This window comes from Myotis lucifugus, unplaced genomic scaffold (genome assembly GCF_000147115.1).
Source record: "Myotis lucifugus unplaced genomic scaffold, Myoluc2.0 scaffold_128, whole genome shotgun sequence".
In the NCBI taxonomy this organism is placed as follows: domain Eukaryota; kingdom Metazoa; phylum Chordata; class Mammalia; order Chiroptera; family Vespertilionidae; genus Myotis; species Myotis lucifugus.
Genome location: NW_005871176.1, coordinates 3,080,497 through 3,098,621, shown reverse-complemented (window position 1 = coordinate 3,098,621; position 18,125 = coordinate 3,080,497). Strand labels below are relative to the sequence as shown.

Below are 18,125 nucleotides of genomic sequence, written 5' to 3'. Positions count from 1 at the left end.
GTGCGGGGGAACCTGGCGGGGGAGGCGCTGGGGGAGGGGAGCGAGGAGGCGCGGCGGGCGCGGGAAGGGGAGCGCGAGACGGAGCGCAGGGCGCTGGGAGGGGCGGAGGGAGCGCGGAGGGCGCGGGCCGGGAAGGGCCCGGGGCAGCGGGCGGGAGGCGCCGGGAGCTCGGCTCGGGTGGCCGCGGCGGCGAGGCGGCGGCTGGCGGTGAGACTAGGCCCGGCGCGTGGAAGCAGGACCCGGGCGGGCGAGCCGGGGGCCGGCACCTGCGTGGCGGGAGCGGGTAAGCGCTCGGAGTGTGTGCGCCGGGGAGGGGCGCGCCGGGGCCCCGTGCGGCTCGCGGTGTGGCCGCCGCGGCCATCCCGCCGGAGCCAGGGCGGGAGAGGGCGCCTGGGCTCGGGCCTCGGCCACCCGGGACGTCCCACCTCCCGGCGCCTTCGGGCGGAGGCGCGCGGGGAAGAGGGTCCCGGAGACCTGCCCCGTCCGAGGGGAGCGTCTGGGGCGCCGTCCAGGGTCCCCGGGATGGAGGGTGGGCCCAGGCTGCGCCCGGAGGCAGCTGCGGGGTCCCGGGCGCGCGTTCGGATGCCGGTGTGGACGCGAGGTCTGGTAGGGGCGGGAGGCGCGCCCCCCAGGTAGGGGCTTCGACTCCCCTGCGTGGCCTCTGCGGCCGAGGGGAGCGGGCGCTGCCCCCTGCCGGCCAGGTCGGGGTGCGGCGCTGCGCGAGGCCGCCCTTTCGGGAGGGGAGTTGAAGGAGCGTCCAGGATGGAACCGGGGCTCCAGACCCGAAGCCCGGTGGGCCCGGACTGGTTTTGTGACCTTGGGCAGGTCACTGCATCTCTGCGAACCTCAGTTTGCACATCTGTCAAATGCAGGGTATACTTCTCCCACCCTGCGAGACTCGGGGGAATATATGAGATGCCGAATGGATGCCTTTTTATAAACTGTAAAGTTCTGTACAAATCCTAGCTAATCACATAACGTCAGGACTGGAAGGGCACTAAGAAATCTGCTTTATTGCAGGTGTGGAGAGTGGGAATAAATCTTTCCCAAGGTCACACTACTTGTGAGAGAATATAAGGCTAAAGCCCCCCAGCTCTGGGGAGGTGCAAGGATTAAGAGTAGGGACCCTCTGCCTAGCTGGTTTGGCTGAATGGATAGAGCATCGTCTGCGGACTGAAGGGTCCTGGATTCGATTCTGGTCAAGGGCACATGCCTGGTTTGCGGGCTCAATCCCCAGTGGGGGGTGTGCAGGAGGCAGCCAATCAATGATTCTCTATCACCATTGATATTTCTATCTCTTTCTTCTTCTCTGAAATAAATAAAAATATATATTTTTTAAAAAGAGTAGGGGCCCTAACCAGTTTGGCTCAGTGGATAGAGCATTGGCCTGCGGACTCAAGGGTCCCAGGTTCGATTCCAGTCAAGGGCATGTACCTTCGTTTCGGGCACATCCCCAGTAGGGGGTGTGCAGGAGGCAGCTGATCGATGTCTAACTCTCTATCCCTCTCCCTTCCTCTCTGTAAAAAATCTCTGGGGAGGTGCAAGGATTAAGAGTAGGGACCCTCTGCCTAGCTGGTTTGGCTCAATGGATAGAGCATCGCCTGAGGACTGAAGGGTCCTGGGTTCGATTCCCATCAAGGGCACATGCCTGGTTTGCGGGCTCAATCCCCAGTGGGGGGTGTGCAGGAGGCAGCCAATCAATGATTCTCTGTCACCATTGATGTTTCTATCTCTTTCTTCTTCTCTGAAATCAATAAAAGTATATTTTTTAAAAAAGAGTAGGGGCTCTCTATCAGAGTTGGCCACATTACAAACCAAACTTGGCTATTTACTAGCTGTGTGACCTTGGGAAAGCCCTTAACCTCTCTGAGCCGTGGTTTCCTTCCATGTGAAGTGGGGATAAGGATGGCCGCCTCACAGGCTTGCTGTGCACATCAAATGAAGTCATTGTTCAGCACAGCCTCTCAACCTCTTCCTGGGACTCGGCCCCCAATGTGGGCCAGTCCTCTCCCCTGGGCTGCATAGCCACGGGCCAGGGTCTCAGCCTTCCTCCCAAGGACATCGAGGGCCCTTTACCGACAGCAGCAAGCAAGGCCACTTGGGCAGCTGGGCCTCCTCCAGCCTTTGATCCTGTCCAGCTGGTGGGGAGGAAGGGGTGGTCTTTGTCCTGGAGGCACCCAGGGAAGCCAGGACCTAGAGGGTCACATAGGAGGGAGGGAGCTGACCAGCTGGACCTGACTGGTAGGGCCTAGGGCCTCCTCTCCTCCCCACAGCGCCCAGTGCAGGCCCAGGAACACGGGTGCTTCCTCAGAGTGTATGTGCCAGTTAGGTCATCCCTTCTCTCCTAGGCTGCAGGTGGAGGACTGGTCTTTTTGGCGACTGGGCTGTGAATCTGTGCTGAAATACAGAACCTCAGAGCTGAGAGTTCCCAGGATCTAAGAAGTTCCTCTCATGGCACAGATGGCTCCCGTTCGAGGCCCCCAGCGGGGCGGGGGTCTGCCCAGGTCACCTCTGTCCTCCAGGAAGCTAAACTCAGCAGACAGTGTTCAGTCTTTAACTTTCTCAGCAGCCGGCCCGACACCGCTGACCACTCGTTTCCTCTGGGAACACTCTTCTGGCTCCTGCAACTCAATATGTACTGTCTGTTTTGCCTACTGCGTCTCTGTTTTTGCAGGTTCATCCTCCTTTCTATAGCCTTTAGCTCCTCTCCTCTCCTCTCCTAGCAGACACTCTCCCTGGGTGGTCTCGTCCACCCCATTGGCCCCAGTGACTACCTCTCTGCACATGACCTCATAGATGTGTTTCCAGCCCAGAACTCTCAGGCGGGTGGCCGATGGGGTGAAGTGCTGAAATGAACCTGAAGCAGGAAAGATCTAACAGAAGATGAGAACTACTTTATGCTGGCTGGTCAACGCTTTGCCTAAGAGGTGATATTTAAGGGGAGCAGATGGTAGGAAATGAGGTCAGAGAGGTGGCTGGTTGGGGGGTGGGGGTTCAGTTAACATAGGACCTTGTGGACCATGGTGCGATTTTTTAAATTTTATTCAGATATGGGAGCCCTGGAGAGTTTCAGACAGGAGAGAGAGAATACTTTTATTTCTCCAGGGCTCACTTGAGCCCTGGAAGAGGAGTTGCTCTATATCTTTTTTTTTTAATCTTGTGTTTTTGTTTTTTGGGAGTTGCTCTATATTGATTGCAGCCTACAGTGCTCCCAGCACTGGAGGGGGAGGGGGTAGCTCCTCAAGGAGCTTCCACCACAGGCACAAACAAACCTGGAGTCGGGAGGGTTAAAGGAGGGAGATTTTGCATCTGGTTGACAGGGAAGGCTTCCTGGAGGAAGTGGCTTCTGAGAAGGGCCTCAGAGAACGGAGAGCAGATTTCCATAGATGTGTGTGAAAGAGAGTGGGACAGATTGCTCTCCCAGGCAGAGGGCAGTCTGTCAGCCTGAACCAAGACACAGATGCCCCAGATGTGCAGAGAAGGCAGGGGAAAGGAGACAGAACCTATAGAGCAGCGGTTCTCAACCTGTGGGTCGCGACCCCTTTGGGGGTCAAACGACCCTTTCACAGGGGTCGCCTAAATACATCCCGCATATCAGATATTTACATTACGATTCATAACAGTAGCAACATTACAGTTATGAAGTAGCAACGAAAATAATTTTATGGTTGGGGGTCACCACAACATGAGGAACTGTATTAAAGGGTCGCGGCATTAGGAAGGTTGAGAACCACTGCTATAAAGGAGGGAGTCCAGGCTGTCCAGAGAGTAAGGTCCTGGATTTGGCCACTTACTTGCTGTGTGACCTTGAGCTGGTTGCATTACCTTTCTGGGCTTCCTCATTCATAAAAGAAAAGTAATTGGTTACATGCTGAGTGAGAGAGGGAGGGAGGATTCTAGACGTTGGGGGTGGGTGGATAAGCCTGCCAAGGAGCAGACAGGAAGGACTGGGATGGATGAGGAAGATGGTGGCTCGATTGAGGTGGGGGCCCCTGTGGTACATCCAAGAGGAATGACCAAAGGACATTTGGGGCCAGAGGTACAGGGTGTCAAAGGTAAGACTGCCAATGTTCTTTCATTCATCCTTTGAGTAAATCCTTCCTGAACCACGTTAAGTATTAAGCCCAAAATCTACAGCTGTGAACAAACCAGTCTCTGCTTCCAGAATGGACCATCTTGAGGGAGAGAGCCCCACGGCATTGGGCTGCAGGATGATGAGAGACTCGCATGTCAGTCATAAACGTAAGGCACCTGTTGGACAAAAGAGTAGACACATTTCAGCCAAGAGGAGACCGTTGAATTCGATCCTGAGGTTGAAGTTGGAATTGGGCAGGTGGGTGAGGAGGAAGGATACCCTACACAGAGGCCACTGGGCTTCATGACACAGCACACGTGTCCCCCACCCCTCCGGGAATCAGGTCTAACAGGAAGACAGGCAGTCAGCCAGTGAGCCCAGTTGAGGGGAGTCCAGTGTTAATGCGTGATAAGGAGACCAGTGGGGTGGGGAGGAGGGAGTGATCACTACCATTCCTAGGATTCAGAGGAACCTCTATAGGGTTGGAGGAGACCAGAGGAAGGGCATTCTAGATAGATGGAACGGCCTGTGCAAAGGCTCAGAGGCGTGGGAGATAGATGGAACGGCCTGTGCAAAGGCTCAGCCAGGCTGGAGGCGGGCTGTTGTGCTGAGTGCACGTGAACAGAGGAGAGGGAAGGGCTGGGCTGTGCAGTCTCTGGGTCAGTGAGCAATAGGAAATGAAGAAATAGGGGTTGGGGTGCATGGAGCGAAGGGTTCTCCAAGCTTCCGTCCTGTGGAGTAGGTGTCATCGGCCCCAGTTTCTCTTCTCTTGCGGATTCGATTTGTCTGCCGGTGCCCAGCCACAAAGCCACCTTCAGAGGAGAATCTGGGGTTGCCGCAGGTTACCTGTCTCCTTTCCCAAGGCCCCCTTCACACTCTCATGTCAATCAATCACGCCTGTGGCCCCAGGTTCCAGGCGAGCTTCCCCGGGGCCACCGCAAGTTTTCCTAGAAGCAGGGCCCACATCTGTGTGGCTCATGCCAACATGTGGCTTTAAGTACATAGTTACTGAGTGGATGAGGGAAAAGCTGTTGAGATGGTTGAGGCTCCAAGAGGTGGAGAAACTTGCCCAAGGTCACAGAGTTAGTGAATGGCAGAGCTGGGAAGCAAATTCAGGCTACCTGACTCCAAAACCTGGGCGCCTATTTATGGCTGGGTGGTGCCTCCCAGCAGGGAAAGCAGATGGTGAGTAGCGGGATGGGATCCTATAAACACTAACAAATTCGGTGTTTAATTTCTAGGAAATGAGTTCCTATTGTTAGTACCTTGTGTATTCGGTCTGGAGAAAACAGCCTCTCCTCTGGCCTGGAAATGGTTTAGCTCCCCAGCTAAAGTGCTCTCTGGGAACTCAGACAGCAGCATCTGGTAGGGAGGGGCAGGCGCTCCAGTGCCAGAGGATACAGCCCTTAAGGGTTCTTGCAGAGTGTGGTCTGCCCTGAGAATCTGCTCTCAGAATTACTCCCTTACTGTGGAAACTCAATGGGAGATGTGTGTGTTGGGTGGGGGTGGGGTTGGAGGTCAAGGGGTTGAAATGCCAAAAAGCACATAGTGTGAACAGATGTGGGAGCCTCTGGATACTTCTGTCGTTCATCTCCAGTTCCTGCTGCAAACTGGAGGCAGTAGGAGTGCTGATGGGAATCTGAAGACTTGGGCTCTGCCTGTAACTCACTGTGTGACCCTGGGCAAGTGTCTTACCCTCTCTGTTTTCTCTCTCCTGTCCATGAAGGAGTTGGGTTAGGTGAAGAGTCCTTCCTGTTCTGACACTGACATCCTTCTTGAACCCTAGGGTTGACACTACTATTATCCGTTGTATAACGAACTCCCTGTGGCCCATGGGAGCTTGCTAGAAATACAGAATCTCAGGTCCTGCTCCAGACCCTCAGAATCAGAACCTGCATTTCCCGTAAGGTCCCCAGGGAATGCGTGTGCCTGTTCAGTGAGAGGAGCACTCAGAAACCACCTTCCCGCCTTCTGTTGGGGCTGTGCTGAGTGCTGAGTGAAGATGTCTGTGCACCCTCCCATCAGCAAAGAGAGACCCTTTCAAAGGAAGTGATGAAGCCTGGCATACAACAGGTACCCAGCAAAGGTTTTTTGAATGTGTCCAGGCATGCGTGGGGTAAATATCTGTAGAATGAGGAAGGGAGTGGAACTGACTCCTCAGCACCTTTATGAGTGGTGGAGCATGGAGTCAGGTAAGCCCAGGTTCCAGGCCTAGCTTGGGATTTAGGCAAGTCCTTTCTCTGGGCCTCGGTCCCCTCCCCCTGGGAGATGAGAAGAAGAATAATAAGACTGACTTCCGAGGGTCGTGGTCAGACTTAAATGAGTTGATATAGGAGGAGCACCTGAAACAGTGTCTGGTGCATAGTAAGCTCTTAATAATGTTGGCCATTACTTTGCAATTACTGCTCTTCCAGCCGCTGACCTGTACTATCTCATCCCTTTACCTGGATTGCGTTGATTTCCTTGAGAACATTCTCAGAATGACCCCTAGAGGGCGATGTCACCCTGTTGAGAACCACTGGTTCTAGAGCAGTGATACCCAAGAGAACTATAATGCAAGACAGATATAATTTTAGATTTAGAAAATGTAGAGATAGCCAAGTTAAAAAAAAGTGAAATTAATTTCAATTATATATTTTATTTACTCAACATATCCCAATCATTAACATGTAACATATAAAAATGATTAATGAGATACTTTTCATTCTTTTTTGAACTCAGCCTTTGAAACCCAGTGGTTTTTACAGCACATCCCAGAGGCCACATTTGAAGCCTTCAATGGCCACAGATGGGCAGGAGTGGCTGTTCTAGAATTTCTTAGCTCTGGCTCTCATCCTAGTTATGCCACCTTTGTGGCCTTGGGCTAGTCGTTTTACCTCTCTGGGCCTCAGTTTTTTGTTTTTTTTCATCTATAAAATGGGGACTAACTCTGCCTCAAGGAGTAGTAGGTATTAGGGGCAGATGGCGAGAGTTTAAAACCCCTTTGCCCACTTCCTCACAAGCCTCATTCTCTCGGCCATGGCTAGTCCATGCTGAACCCAGAGGGCAGCCTGGGTGGTAGAAGCACTGAGCTGAGCTGGGAGGGATGCCCAGCTTTGCTCTGCGGTCTTGTGCAAGTCACCCACCTCTCTGGGCAGCAGCAATCTCAGCTGATTGGATGACCTCATTTGAAAAGTTCCTTCTAGCCCTAACCGGTTTGGCTCAGTGGATAGAGCGTCGGACTGAAGGGTCCCAGGTTCGATTCCGGTCAAGGGCATGTACCTTGGTTGCGGGCACATTCCCAGTAGGGGGTGTGCAGGAGGCAGCTGATCGGTATTTATCTCTCATAGATGTTTCTAACTCTCTATCCCTCTCCCTTCCTCTCTGTAAAAAATCAATAATATATATTTTTTTAAAAAGAGAAAAGTTCCTTCTAAATCATGTTTGCCAGGGAGGGGCTGTTCATTGTAACTAACTAGAATTAATGGAGCGGTTACTCCGTGGCCGGTGCTTGCTCTGAAGCTCACGCAAACATAATAGCAGTTTGAGGTTGGTGCTGTCACTGTCCCCTTTTTCCACACGAGGAAACTAAGCTCAACAATGTTAAGTGACAAGCTCAGGGTCTCCTCTTGACCAGCAAAACGGATGCCAAAGGTTGTTAGGCACGTAACCATTACTTTTTTAGGGAAACTTTTTACAAAAACAAAAGTACCCCAAATACAAGTGTGCAGCCTCATGCATTTTCACACAGAGAACACGCCCAGCTCCAGAACCAGAACATGACTTGTGCCCACAAGCCCCTTCATGCTTCTTCCCAATCACTGCACTCCCTCCCACAAGGGCGTTACGCTGGCATGACTTCTATTGGCCTAGGTCGGTGTTGCCTGTCCTTGAACTTTATGAAGTTTGAATCACATATGGTGCATAATGTTGAGCTGCTTCTGCTCAACTTTATGTCTGTGCGATTTCCTGTCTGTGGCTGTGTGTAGCGGGGAGCTGGGTCCATCCTCAGTGACATACAGTGACGTAGAGTGAGGTGTTCTGGATGAATAAGCCATGGTGGATTTATCCATTCTCCTGCTGGTGTCTGCCTGGGCGGTTTTCAGGTTGGGGTTGTTAAATAGTGCTGTTGCCAGCAATTCTTGCACAAGTCTTTTGGTGGACATACATGTTTTTGTTTGTTTTAGAGCTGAGAGTGGAAGTTTGGGTTCAGAAGTTTGGCTACTTTTAATATTCTACATTTTCCAGATTTTATAATTAGAGAAACTAAGGTGAAAGATGGACTTGCCCAAGATACTGATTAGAGCCCTGGCGGGTGTGGCTCGGTTGGTTGGGCGTTGTCCTGTGCACTGAAAGGTCACCGGGTCGATTACCAGTCAGGGCACATGCCCGGGTTTCGGTCCTTTGCTCTTGCTTCAGTGTTTCTCTCTCTCTCTCCCTCTCCGTTCCTCCCTCTCTAAAACCAATTTAAAAATCTTTAATTAAAAAAAAGGATAATGATTAGAGATCAAAACTTGCACTCAAATAGAGATCTACAGATGGATAGATATGGATAGACACACGCACAACACACACCCATTTAACATTTTCAGAGCTTTTCCCACATCTATTATTTTTTATTTCACCCTCTTGACACCCCCGGCAGATAGACGTGCTGCCCTGATTTTACCGAGGAGAAAGCAAGGCTGTGGGAGGTTCCAGGAGAGAGACAGAAAGATGAAATAACAGCTGTGGATGCAATTTGCACAAGTGGGAGAACTCTGCAGCTTCGTTTCCCTGTGCAGGGCTTGCTCATCCGTACCACCCAGCCTCCAAAGAGCAGACAGATGCACAATTCCTCAGTGGGGATTATTCTACGGCAACAAATCTTTATCACAGAACCTTGGTTTTTTTCCTCCAAAAGGAGGCTGGCTTCTGAGCATACATTAAACCCATCCATCCTCTTTGTTTCTAGCAAAGTTTTATGACTCAGTTAGAATCGAGATCCTTTGGAAAGGGAAGGCGCTGGTCTCCCTGGGTGGGACGCCTTAGGTAAGAGTGATCAAAGGAAGGCCTGCTGTGAGGCCGCCTGGTGAGGCCTGTTTTCCCTCCTTCACTGAGTCCACGTGGCAGTTCTGGGAGAAAGGTGCTGTTAACCTCAGCTTACAGACCAGCAAGGATAGCCAGGAGGTGGAATGCATCGCCTCCGCCCACAGTAGGGCCTGCTTGGTGGGAAGGAACTGAGAATCCTGTCTTATTACTGTTTCTCAGGGCCTGTGGTGTCCACTTGAACTGGCTCAACTAGGAAAGGCTTCCTGGTCACAGGGGTCACGGATGGACCCCTGAGGGTGGGAAGGATCATCTCTGGGGCTGGAAGGCTCCTTCCTCCTCCTCTCCTGGGGCAGGTGGTCCCTCCCCACCCCACCATCCCCGCTCCTTTCTCTGCTCCGTTCTCCTGCCTCTTTCTGCTGATCTGTCTTCTTTGTTTATTTATGGCTTTTCTGCTCTCCCAAAACTGGCCCTGGATTTGGTCATGGCTGTGGCCCAACTCCAGCCTCAGGATCCTTAGCTTTCCATCCTCTGTCTGCCCAGCATTTCCATGCTACATCCCCGAGAGAATCTGCCTGGTTCATATCGGGTCACATATCCATCCTGGTCCAGTCAGCTGTGGTCAGGGGTGGCCTGTGGAACCATTTGGGATGGGAACTCAGGTCTGTGTGCCTGCTTCTCCCCCCTGCATCCCTCTGCAGTGGTGCTGGAGCTGGGGATGCATGGGGTGCTGGGGTCCTGTGATCTGGACGCCAGGGGAGAGGCTGCTGGGCTGGGGAGAAGCTGAGCAAAGTCCAGCTGTGCTGATGGCTTCCGGAGTGTGGTGGGCAGGGGAGAAGCTCCCTGGCCTGGCGGACAGGTAGTTCTGACAAAAGCAGACATCATCACTGAAATGGACAGTGTCGCCTTGTTTCTGTAAGGGAAGAGACCCTGTTGGAGGCCTGAATATGGTTGGACACATCACAGAGAAACCGGAGAAGTCATCATTTACTCTGTTGGGCATCTGGATCCATGATCTTATCAGTTCTTCCCCAACTCCTGTGAGGTCTGGATTCGCATCTCCATCCCCAGGCTGTGCAGGCCCAGAAAGCTCAAGTGACTTGCCCAATGGCCACAGAGAGAAAGTGGAGCCGAGATTGGGGCCTGAGCCTGCCTGACATAAAACACATGCTTCTCACTACTGCCCTCCATCGTTGTTACCATGGTAACATTTGTTCAGGACTCTACAGTGTATCATATTCATGATCTTCTGGACTATTCAGCACCCCTTTGGGGCAGCATAGCTTATGTTTCCATTTTACCTAGGAAGAACTGATGGTCAAAGAGGAATTGTGACTTGCTCTCGGCTACCTACTGGTCAGTGGCAGAGCTTGGACCAGAACCCACATCTTTGGGACTCAAATATATCAATAGGTATTAATGTGTCAAAATATAACAATGCTATTGCTAGTAGTGTGGAGATATATATATATATATTAAAAGCATAATATGCAAACCATCCGGACAACCTTCCGGTTGAAGCCGGGGCTGCGAGGGCCGAGGCAGCCAGGACTGCGAAGGCCTACTCTTGCATGAATTTCGTGCATCGGGCCTCTAGTATATATATAATGTACAAAATTGTTGAAGAAAAACAGTGAATATATCATCCCCTCCAAAAGTATATATACATATAACACACATACAGATTAAAGAAGAAAAATAAACACCCATGTACCCCTCACCTTAAAAAATAGAACATCATTGTCCAGCTGGCGTGGCTCAGTGGCTGAGCGTCGACCTAGGAACCAGGTCTGATTCCTGTCACGGACACATGTCTGGGTTGCCGGCTCAATCCCCAGAAGGGGGAATGCAGGAGGAAGCCAGTCAATGATTCTCTCTCATCATTGATGATTCTATCTCTTCCTTTCCCTTCCTCTCTGAAATCAATAAAAATATATTAAACAAAAAAAAATAGAACATCATTGATACCTTTCCAACCCCTCCACAGTTATATTCCTGCATCCTTTCCTCTCCAATCATATAAAATATATGATTTTATATTTAACGTTTGCTTGCTTTTCCTTATGTGTTGCCACATATTTATACCTCTAAACAGTTTGTTTCTTGCGTGTTTTTGATGTTGGCACTCAGTGTTATGTTTGTGAGAATGCGTGCCGCTTTGGTCTACCAGTTTTGCTCCTCTGTAGCACCTCATCGTAGGAATATGCCCCATCCCATCACGCTGTTGATTGATGTTGGGGTGGCTTCTTGTTGTCTATTACAGCCAGTGCTACCGTGGCCGTTCCGGCTGCTGTCAGCTGGGGAACACCTCCAAGAGGTCTGTCATGCATACCTAGGAGTGAAATTACTGGGCCATGAGGTAGCCACCACATAGTTTGCTTTATGAGGTAATGCCAAATTGTTTGCTAACGAGGTTCCTCCAGTTTATACTCTCCTAGTGGTAGCTGACAACTCCTGTTGCTCTACACCCTCCCTGAATGACATGACATGATCAGATTGGAAATGTTTACCCATCTGTTGGGTGAGAATGGTCTCATTGTTGTTTTAATTTGCATTTTCTATTTTATTACTTGATGGGAGAGAGATCGTTGACTATAGCACTACAGTCTGTATCTCCAATGGTAGTTGGATTATGGGAAGTTCCCCCAACTGTGTTCAGGATGGAAGGACAGCAGGCAGGAGGGGCCGGGGAGGGGGGCGCAGAATGGTGAGGCTTCTTGCAGAGCTGCAGCCAGCATGTCTGACAGAGCCCATCCATCCCGTCCTTCTTCCCAGGATGTCACCCACCAGCCTCTCGGGACTTTCGGAGTCCACGCCTTTCCCTGGAATGAGGTCATTGGAATGCCTGGAACCCAAGGAGTGACCGAGGCATGGGCTTGTGGGGCAAGCACACCAGCCTTCCGTGAGAAATGACGGCGCCTCTCGCCCAGACTGTCTGGAAGGAAGAAAATTCCAAACAGTCCAACCCAACTTCGCATTTTCCATGTGAACCAAAGAAGGAATCTTTACAGAAGCTTCTGGGGTGGGGCAGGAGGGATCCTATTTTCACCTATTACCCGAGATCCCAAACCAATTTCACTCCTGGAAGCACATGTGCCTTAGGCCTTTCTTCCTGAATTGAGGCAGTGTGGAGAAGAATGGAAATTTCCACTCCCACCTGGGTGACCTTGGGCAGGTGACATCACCTCTCTGAGCACTGGCTGGCTCTTTGTCAGTAGGGGGCCATGTTCCAGCATCACAGATCAGGTGACTCAGCTCCAGAGCCAACTCCGTGCCTGGAACATACCAAGATCTCCATGAAAGAGATTCTAATAATATTCTTCAAACATTGGGAATATTTTGGAGCAGGTGGCTTAAGATTGTTTTTTGTGTTTTTGTTTTATTTTGTGTGTTTTTTTAGAGAGAATTTTTGTAAGAGTTTATTTGAGCTGAAACTCAAGATTGGTTTTCTTAAATTGAGACTCTTTTCGCTCCTCTAGGCAGATATATTTTTTTAATTGATTGATTTTAGAGAGAGAGAGGAAGGGAGAGAGGGGGAGACACATCGATTCGTTGTTCTGCTTAGCTTTGTATTCTTTGGTTGATTCTTGTATGTGCCCTGACTGGGGATCGAACCCGCAACCTTGGCAAATCGAGATGAAGCTCCAACTAACTGAGCTACCTGGCCAGGGCTCAGCAGATATTTTTAAAAGATGAAACACCCACAATTTTGGGGAGTGGGAGGGAAACTACCACATTGCAGGTTTGGCTTAACGTTTAAAAATCCATCAATAGACATAGACTGAACCTTTCCTATAGAGCTGAGCAGAGCTGTGGGGACAGGGAGGATGATAATGATTCTTTTTTTTTTTTATTGTATATTTTTATTGATTTCAGAGAGGAAGGGAGAGGGAGAGAAAGAGAGAAACATCAATGATGAGAGAGAATCATTGATCAGCTGCCTCCTGCATGCCCCCTACTGGGGACTGAGCCTGCAATCCGGACATGTACCCTGAATGGGAATCAATGCTTAACCACTGAGCCATGCCAGCCGGATATGATAATGATTCTTGGCGCCTCTCAGCATATACTGGGTGTCAAAGGCTGGCCTTGCCAGGAGCCTTGGGAACTCCACAGCAGCCCTGGGAAGCAGGCAGGGTGGCCACTGTTTGGGGGAAGAAATCTGAGACTCAGAAAGGGTATGGGCCCTAGCTGGTTTGGCTCAGTAGATGGAGCCTCGGTCTGCGGACTGGAGGGCCCTGGGTTCGATTTTGGTCAAGGGCAGATGCCCAGGTTGTGGGCTTGATCCCCAGTGGGTGGCGTGCAGGAGGCAGCCAATAGATGATTCTCTCTCCTCATTGATGTTTCTAACTCTCTCTCGCTTCCCCTCTGAATTCTTTTTAAAAAAAGAAAGGGTATGGGACTTGCCCGAGGTCATACAGGAGAGCTGTCATAGAACACGGATTAGAGCCCGGATTGCCCCAGTGGTCCAAGCCACACTCTCCCCTGTGCCTTGCGGCCTCCCACCCCTGGCCTCAGCCACCTCCTGGGCCTTATCTCCTACCCGGCCTCTGGTCTCTCAACTCCAGCCAGCTGTCCCTTTGCCGTCCTCTGACTATGCTTTGCTCTTTCTGACCTCTGAGCCTTTGCTCTTGCCGTTCCAGCCACCAGGAACGCCATCCCTTTCCACTTGGACGATTGAAACCCTTGTCCTCGATGTAGCCAGCCAGTGGAACAATATGCAACCTTTAAGAAAGATGGTGTTGGGGTGATTAATAGGCTATTGTTCAAAAGATATTACATTGAAAACCACACAAACTACAAGACAAATTCATACGTGATTATAATGATCACATTTTTTAAATATATATATATACACATATTCTGTCTTGCCAGCTCCATTCCAGGGCCCAACATGTCTTCTCTGGGCTATGAATGCTCCCAGGGCAGAGCCTGTGTACTACCAAGTTGACCAGGAAGAGATGGAATTAATTATAGGGATTCCTGGTGGAGTTGTAGCCTTCCATGCAAGGCAGGGAGAGACGGAGTGGCAGCGGTTCTCAACCTGTGGGTCGCGAACAATGAACATACATCCTGCACATCAGATATTTACATGACGATTCATAACAGTAGCAAAATGACAGTTATGAAGTAGCAACGAAAATAATTTTATGGTTGGGGGTCACCACAGCATGAGGAACTGTATGAAAGGGTCGCGGCATTAGGAAGGTTGAGAATCACTGGAAAGGGTCTGGGACTTCCTCTTACCAACCCCACAGACCCAGGGGCTGCCTGCCAGGCCCCACGGACTTCAGCTGCCAGGGAAGGGCCTGCACTGGCTGCCCTCTGGCTTGCCTCCCTCTGACCCTCAGTTCCAAGGTCCCCGTGCCCTCAGAGCTCCCTGGCTTGCCCATGGCCCGGGTACTGAAACCCAGATTCAAGGCCAGAGGGGAAAAGAAAAGGCGTCTTCACGATTTTCTTGTGACTAAATTTCCCGTTTCCATTTGGAAAGCCGAATGTTATTTTTCTGAATTGGAACTTTCACCATGAAAAATGTTCAGGGTTTTCATTTCTTTGCTAACAAAATGGTGTTTTGCTTTTGCCTTTGGAGGGAAGGGGCTTAAGAGTCAAGCATGCTCACTCCAGGGAAATTTGGAAATTTCGTAGAATAGAGAAAAGGCACTCCCCCCCCCCCCACCCCACCAATTTCTAGAGAAACACATCATAACAATTTGATATCTTTCCTGGCCTTTTTTTTCCCCCCCTCTTTTCTTTTCCCTGCTTTTCTGTGCACAGGGTTGTTTTGTTTAGTTTCCACTGAATAAATAGGATTTCTGATTCACAATTTACAGAGCTGCTTACGTGTCCTTGTAACAAGCCTGTGATGCTTCCAACAGCGATGGTACTTTCTCGCTCTGGGAATTGTGGGGGCGGGGCACATGGCCCTGCCGTATGCTCAGGACACTCTGGGGAATGCCAGTTTCGCTGCACCAGGGCGGCGCTCAGCAGTATCCTTTTACTCCTCTAGTTAATCGCAAGTGTCCCACTTGTTCTTCTAGAACCTAACTCTCTACTTTTCTTCTTTTTAAAACCCCAGGACTCAGAACATGTGCCCTTCTCCATGAACTCCCAGGGGTCCGTTTGTTTTGCCTTCTCCCAGCTCATGCATTCTTCGAGTCTTGGTAACTGGAATGTTTTGTCTGTTCAGGCTCACAACCATCAGTGGGACAGGAACCAACGTCAAGTACCTCATGATGCGTCCAGACGAACCTGGGAAAACTGGGAGCTGCCGACTGGACTTCCTCTGAATCAGCTGCTATTTCTTGGTGTCTCTAGTTTTAAAAGCTCCCCAGGGGCAACCTGAAATCCCCTATGGTCTCAGAATAGGATGGGGAAGGGATTCTGAAGTCCCCATCAAACATGTTTATCTCACAAGCCTCGGAAGGAGCCACAACGCCAAAGGCAAGGATCTCAGGGCACTGCCCACACTGGTGTGATATCCTGACCCCTGTCTAACAAAGCCAGCATGTGTCCGGCGGGCCTGACCATGTGTGGGGCAGCGTTCCAGACATCCCAGCCTTCATCTGGCTTAGGAAAGACCTTTAACTACCAGCTGGTGGCCACCTCAGTGTTCTTTAAATAGTCCAGCCTTGAGGTCTCTTCACTGTGGTCTGTTCTGATGCATGGCCCCACCAGTGCGAAACAGGATGACTTTGTTCTGTGGGCGAGACAACTGTGAAAGCAGCAGCTGTGTGTGTCGAAGTCTATGGAGAGCCACCTAGAATGTCCCCGGCAAACCAGTCGGTGGAAGGCCTTCTGCAGGAGGCCTCCAACCGGTCTCTGAATGCTACGGATACTCCAGCAGCCTGGGACCCAGTGACCCTGCAGGCCCTCCAGATTTCTCTTGCTGTGGTTCTTGCCATCATCACGCTGGCCACAGTCCTTTCCAACGCCTTTGTGCTCACCACCATCTTCCTCACCCGGAAGCTCCACACCCCAGCCAACTATCTCATTGGCTCGCTGGCCACGACTGACCTCTTAGTCTCCATCTTGGTCATGCCCATCAGCATCGCCTATACCATCACCCACACCTGGACCTTCGGCCAAATCCTGTGTGACATCTGGCTGTCTTCTGACATCACGTGCTGCACGGCCTCCATCCTGCATCTCTGTGTCATTGCTCTGGACAGGTACTGGGCCATCACGGACGCCCTGGAGTACAGTAAACGCCGGACCGCAGGCCATGCGGCGGCCATGATCGCCATCGTCTGGGTCATCTCCATCTGCATCTCCATCCCACCTCTCTTCTGGCGGCAGGCCAAAGCTCAGGAGGAGATGTTGGACTGCCAGGTGAACACTTCCCAGATCTCCTACACCATCTACTCCACGTGCGGGGCCTTCTACATCCCGTCTGTGCTGCTCATCATCCTCTACGGCCGGATCTACCTGGCAGCCCGGAACCGCATCCTGAACCCACCATCCCTCTACGGGAAGCGCTTCACCACGGCCCAGCTCATCACAGGCTCTGCGGGGTCCTCCCTCTGCTCTCTCAACCCCAGCCTTCACGACGCGCACTCTCATTTGGCCGGCTCTGCTCTCTTTTTCAACCAGGTGAAAATCAAGCTTGCTGACAGCGTGCTGGAGCGCAAGAGGATTTCCGCGGCTCGGGAACGGAAGGCCACCAAAACCCTGGGGATCATCCTGGGGGCCTTTATCGTCTGCTGGCTGCCCTTCTTTGTCGCATCTCTTGTCCTCCCCATCTGCCGGGACTCCTGCTGGATCCCCCAAGCCCTTTTCGACTTTTTCACCTGGCTGGGCTATTTAAACTCGCTCATCAATCCCATCATCTATACTGTGTTTAATGAAGAGTTTCGGCAAGCATTTCAGAAAGTGGTCCATTTCCGGAAAGCCTCCTAGTCTTATTTGGTGGTGACTCTGGTTATTGTTTGTGTCCTATAACCCAATTGGAATTGTCTTTTTTTATTTCACCTGAGATTTGGGTTAATCCTGAGATTTGGGGTTTGGGTTCAATCCACAGAATTGTTGTGTTTTTTATTCCTGTTGTCTTCTTGACTTCTAAACCACCAAAAGCTGGGAAGCTGAGTGAAAGGGGACAAAGACTGAAGATTTCACTTAGCATAATATTTTCAGGGTTCATCCATGTTGGAGGAAACATGACCCATCGGGTTCCCCATTGATGCAATTCAGGTGGGAAACTGACTGTGGGAAGAGCCAGGCTCAAAAGCGGGGCTTTCTGGTCTACCAAAGTTTTTTATGGAACTCAAAGGAGGGTGGATGAGATTAATGACCTGAGTTGAAAGAATTTGGAGGGAGGAAGGAATCTCCATTCCATGTGGCACCTTCATTGGAAAATAACACCAAGGGATTTCATCCTCTGATTCCTTCTTAGATTGAATCTCCCCCCGTTGTTCATTTAAAGTGATAACAATGGGGAGTGACAGATAGAGATTCAGAAGCTGGGGGCAGTGGAGTGGAAAGATTGGAACCAAATCAACTATCTTGCACCCTTCCTCCTTCTCCAATATCTCTGCACCCTATGAATGTTCTGAAGCTAAAACCCACAACCCACTGAAGTAGATGGACAGGCTTTGAACCCACCAAGGTTTGAGTGGAACACCATTCTGATTTTTCCCCCTGAATTTTTACATGCCATTCTCATTAGAGATCTTAAAATGTTGAGTCTTATCAAATAAAAAGCATGAGACATCATGATCAGTAAAGTCTTTGAGTAATTTTCCCCCTCTCCCTGGATGTAGAAACCTTTCAGTTCAATTTTGTCTCCAGCATTTATTGAGCACCTACCACATGCCAGGCCCTGTGCCAGAGTCCTGGCATTTGTTATCTCATTGGAACCTCCTAACAATGAAAGTCAGTGTAATATGATGAGTAGAGCAAAGGACCTGATACCTCAGTTCAAATCCAAGTACTACCAATTTCTAGCTGGGTAACCTTGCACAAGTTTCTTAATCCCTCTTTGCCTCACTTTCCTCGACTGTAAAATGGCAATAATAATAGGTATGTTATTGTATATTTTGTTTATTTT

General features: G+C 50.6%; 1 protein-coding gene across 1 annotated transcript; it reads left to right on the top strand.

Moving 5' to 3' along the window:
• Positions 1–241: 241 nt before the first annotated feature.
• Positions 242–17,794, top strand: HTR1D (5-hydroxytryptamine receptor 1D). Its single transcript, XM_014460289.2, has 2 exons — positions 242–283; positions 15,270–17,794. Exon 2 carries the CDS (start codon positions 15,845–15,847, stop codon positions 16,976–16,978), a length of 1,134 nt encoding a protein of 377 aa, XP_014315775.1. The 5' UTR covers positions 242–283; positions 15,270–15,844; the 3' UTR covers positions 16,979–17,794.
• The last annotated feature ends 331 nt before the right edge of the window (positions 17,795–18,125 follow it).

Coding starts and splice junctions, on each gene's coding strand:
- HTR1D (XM_014460289.2), top strand. CDS start 15,845: ATGTCCCCGGCAAACCAGTCGGTGGAAGGCCTTCTGCAGGAGGCCTCC.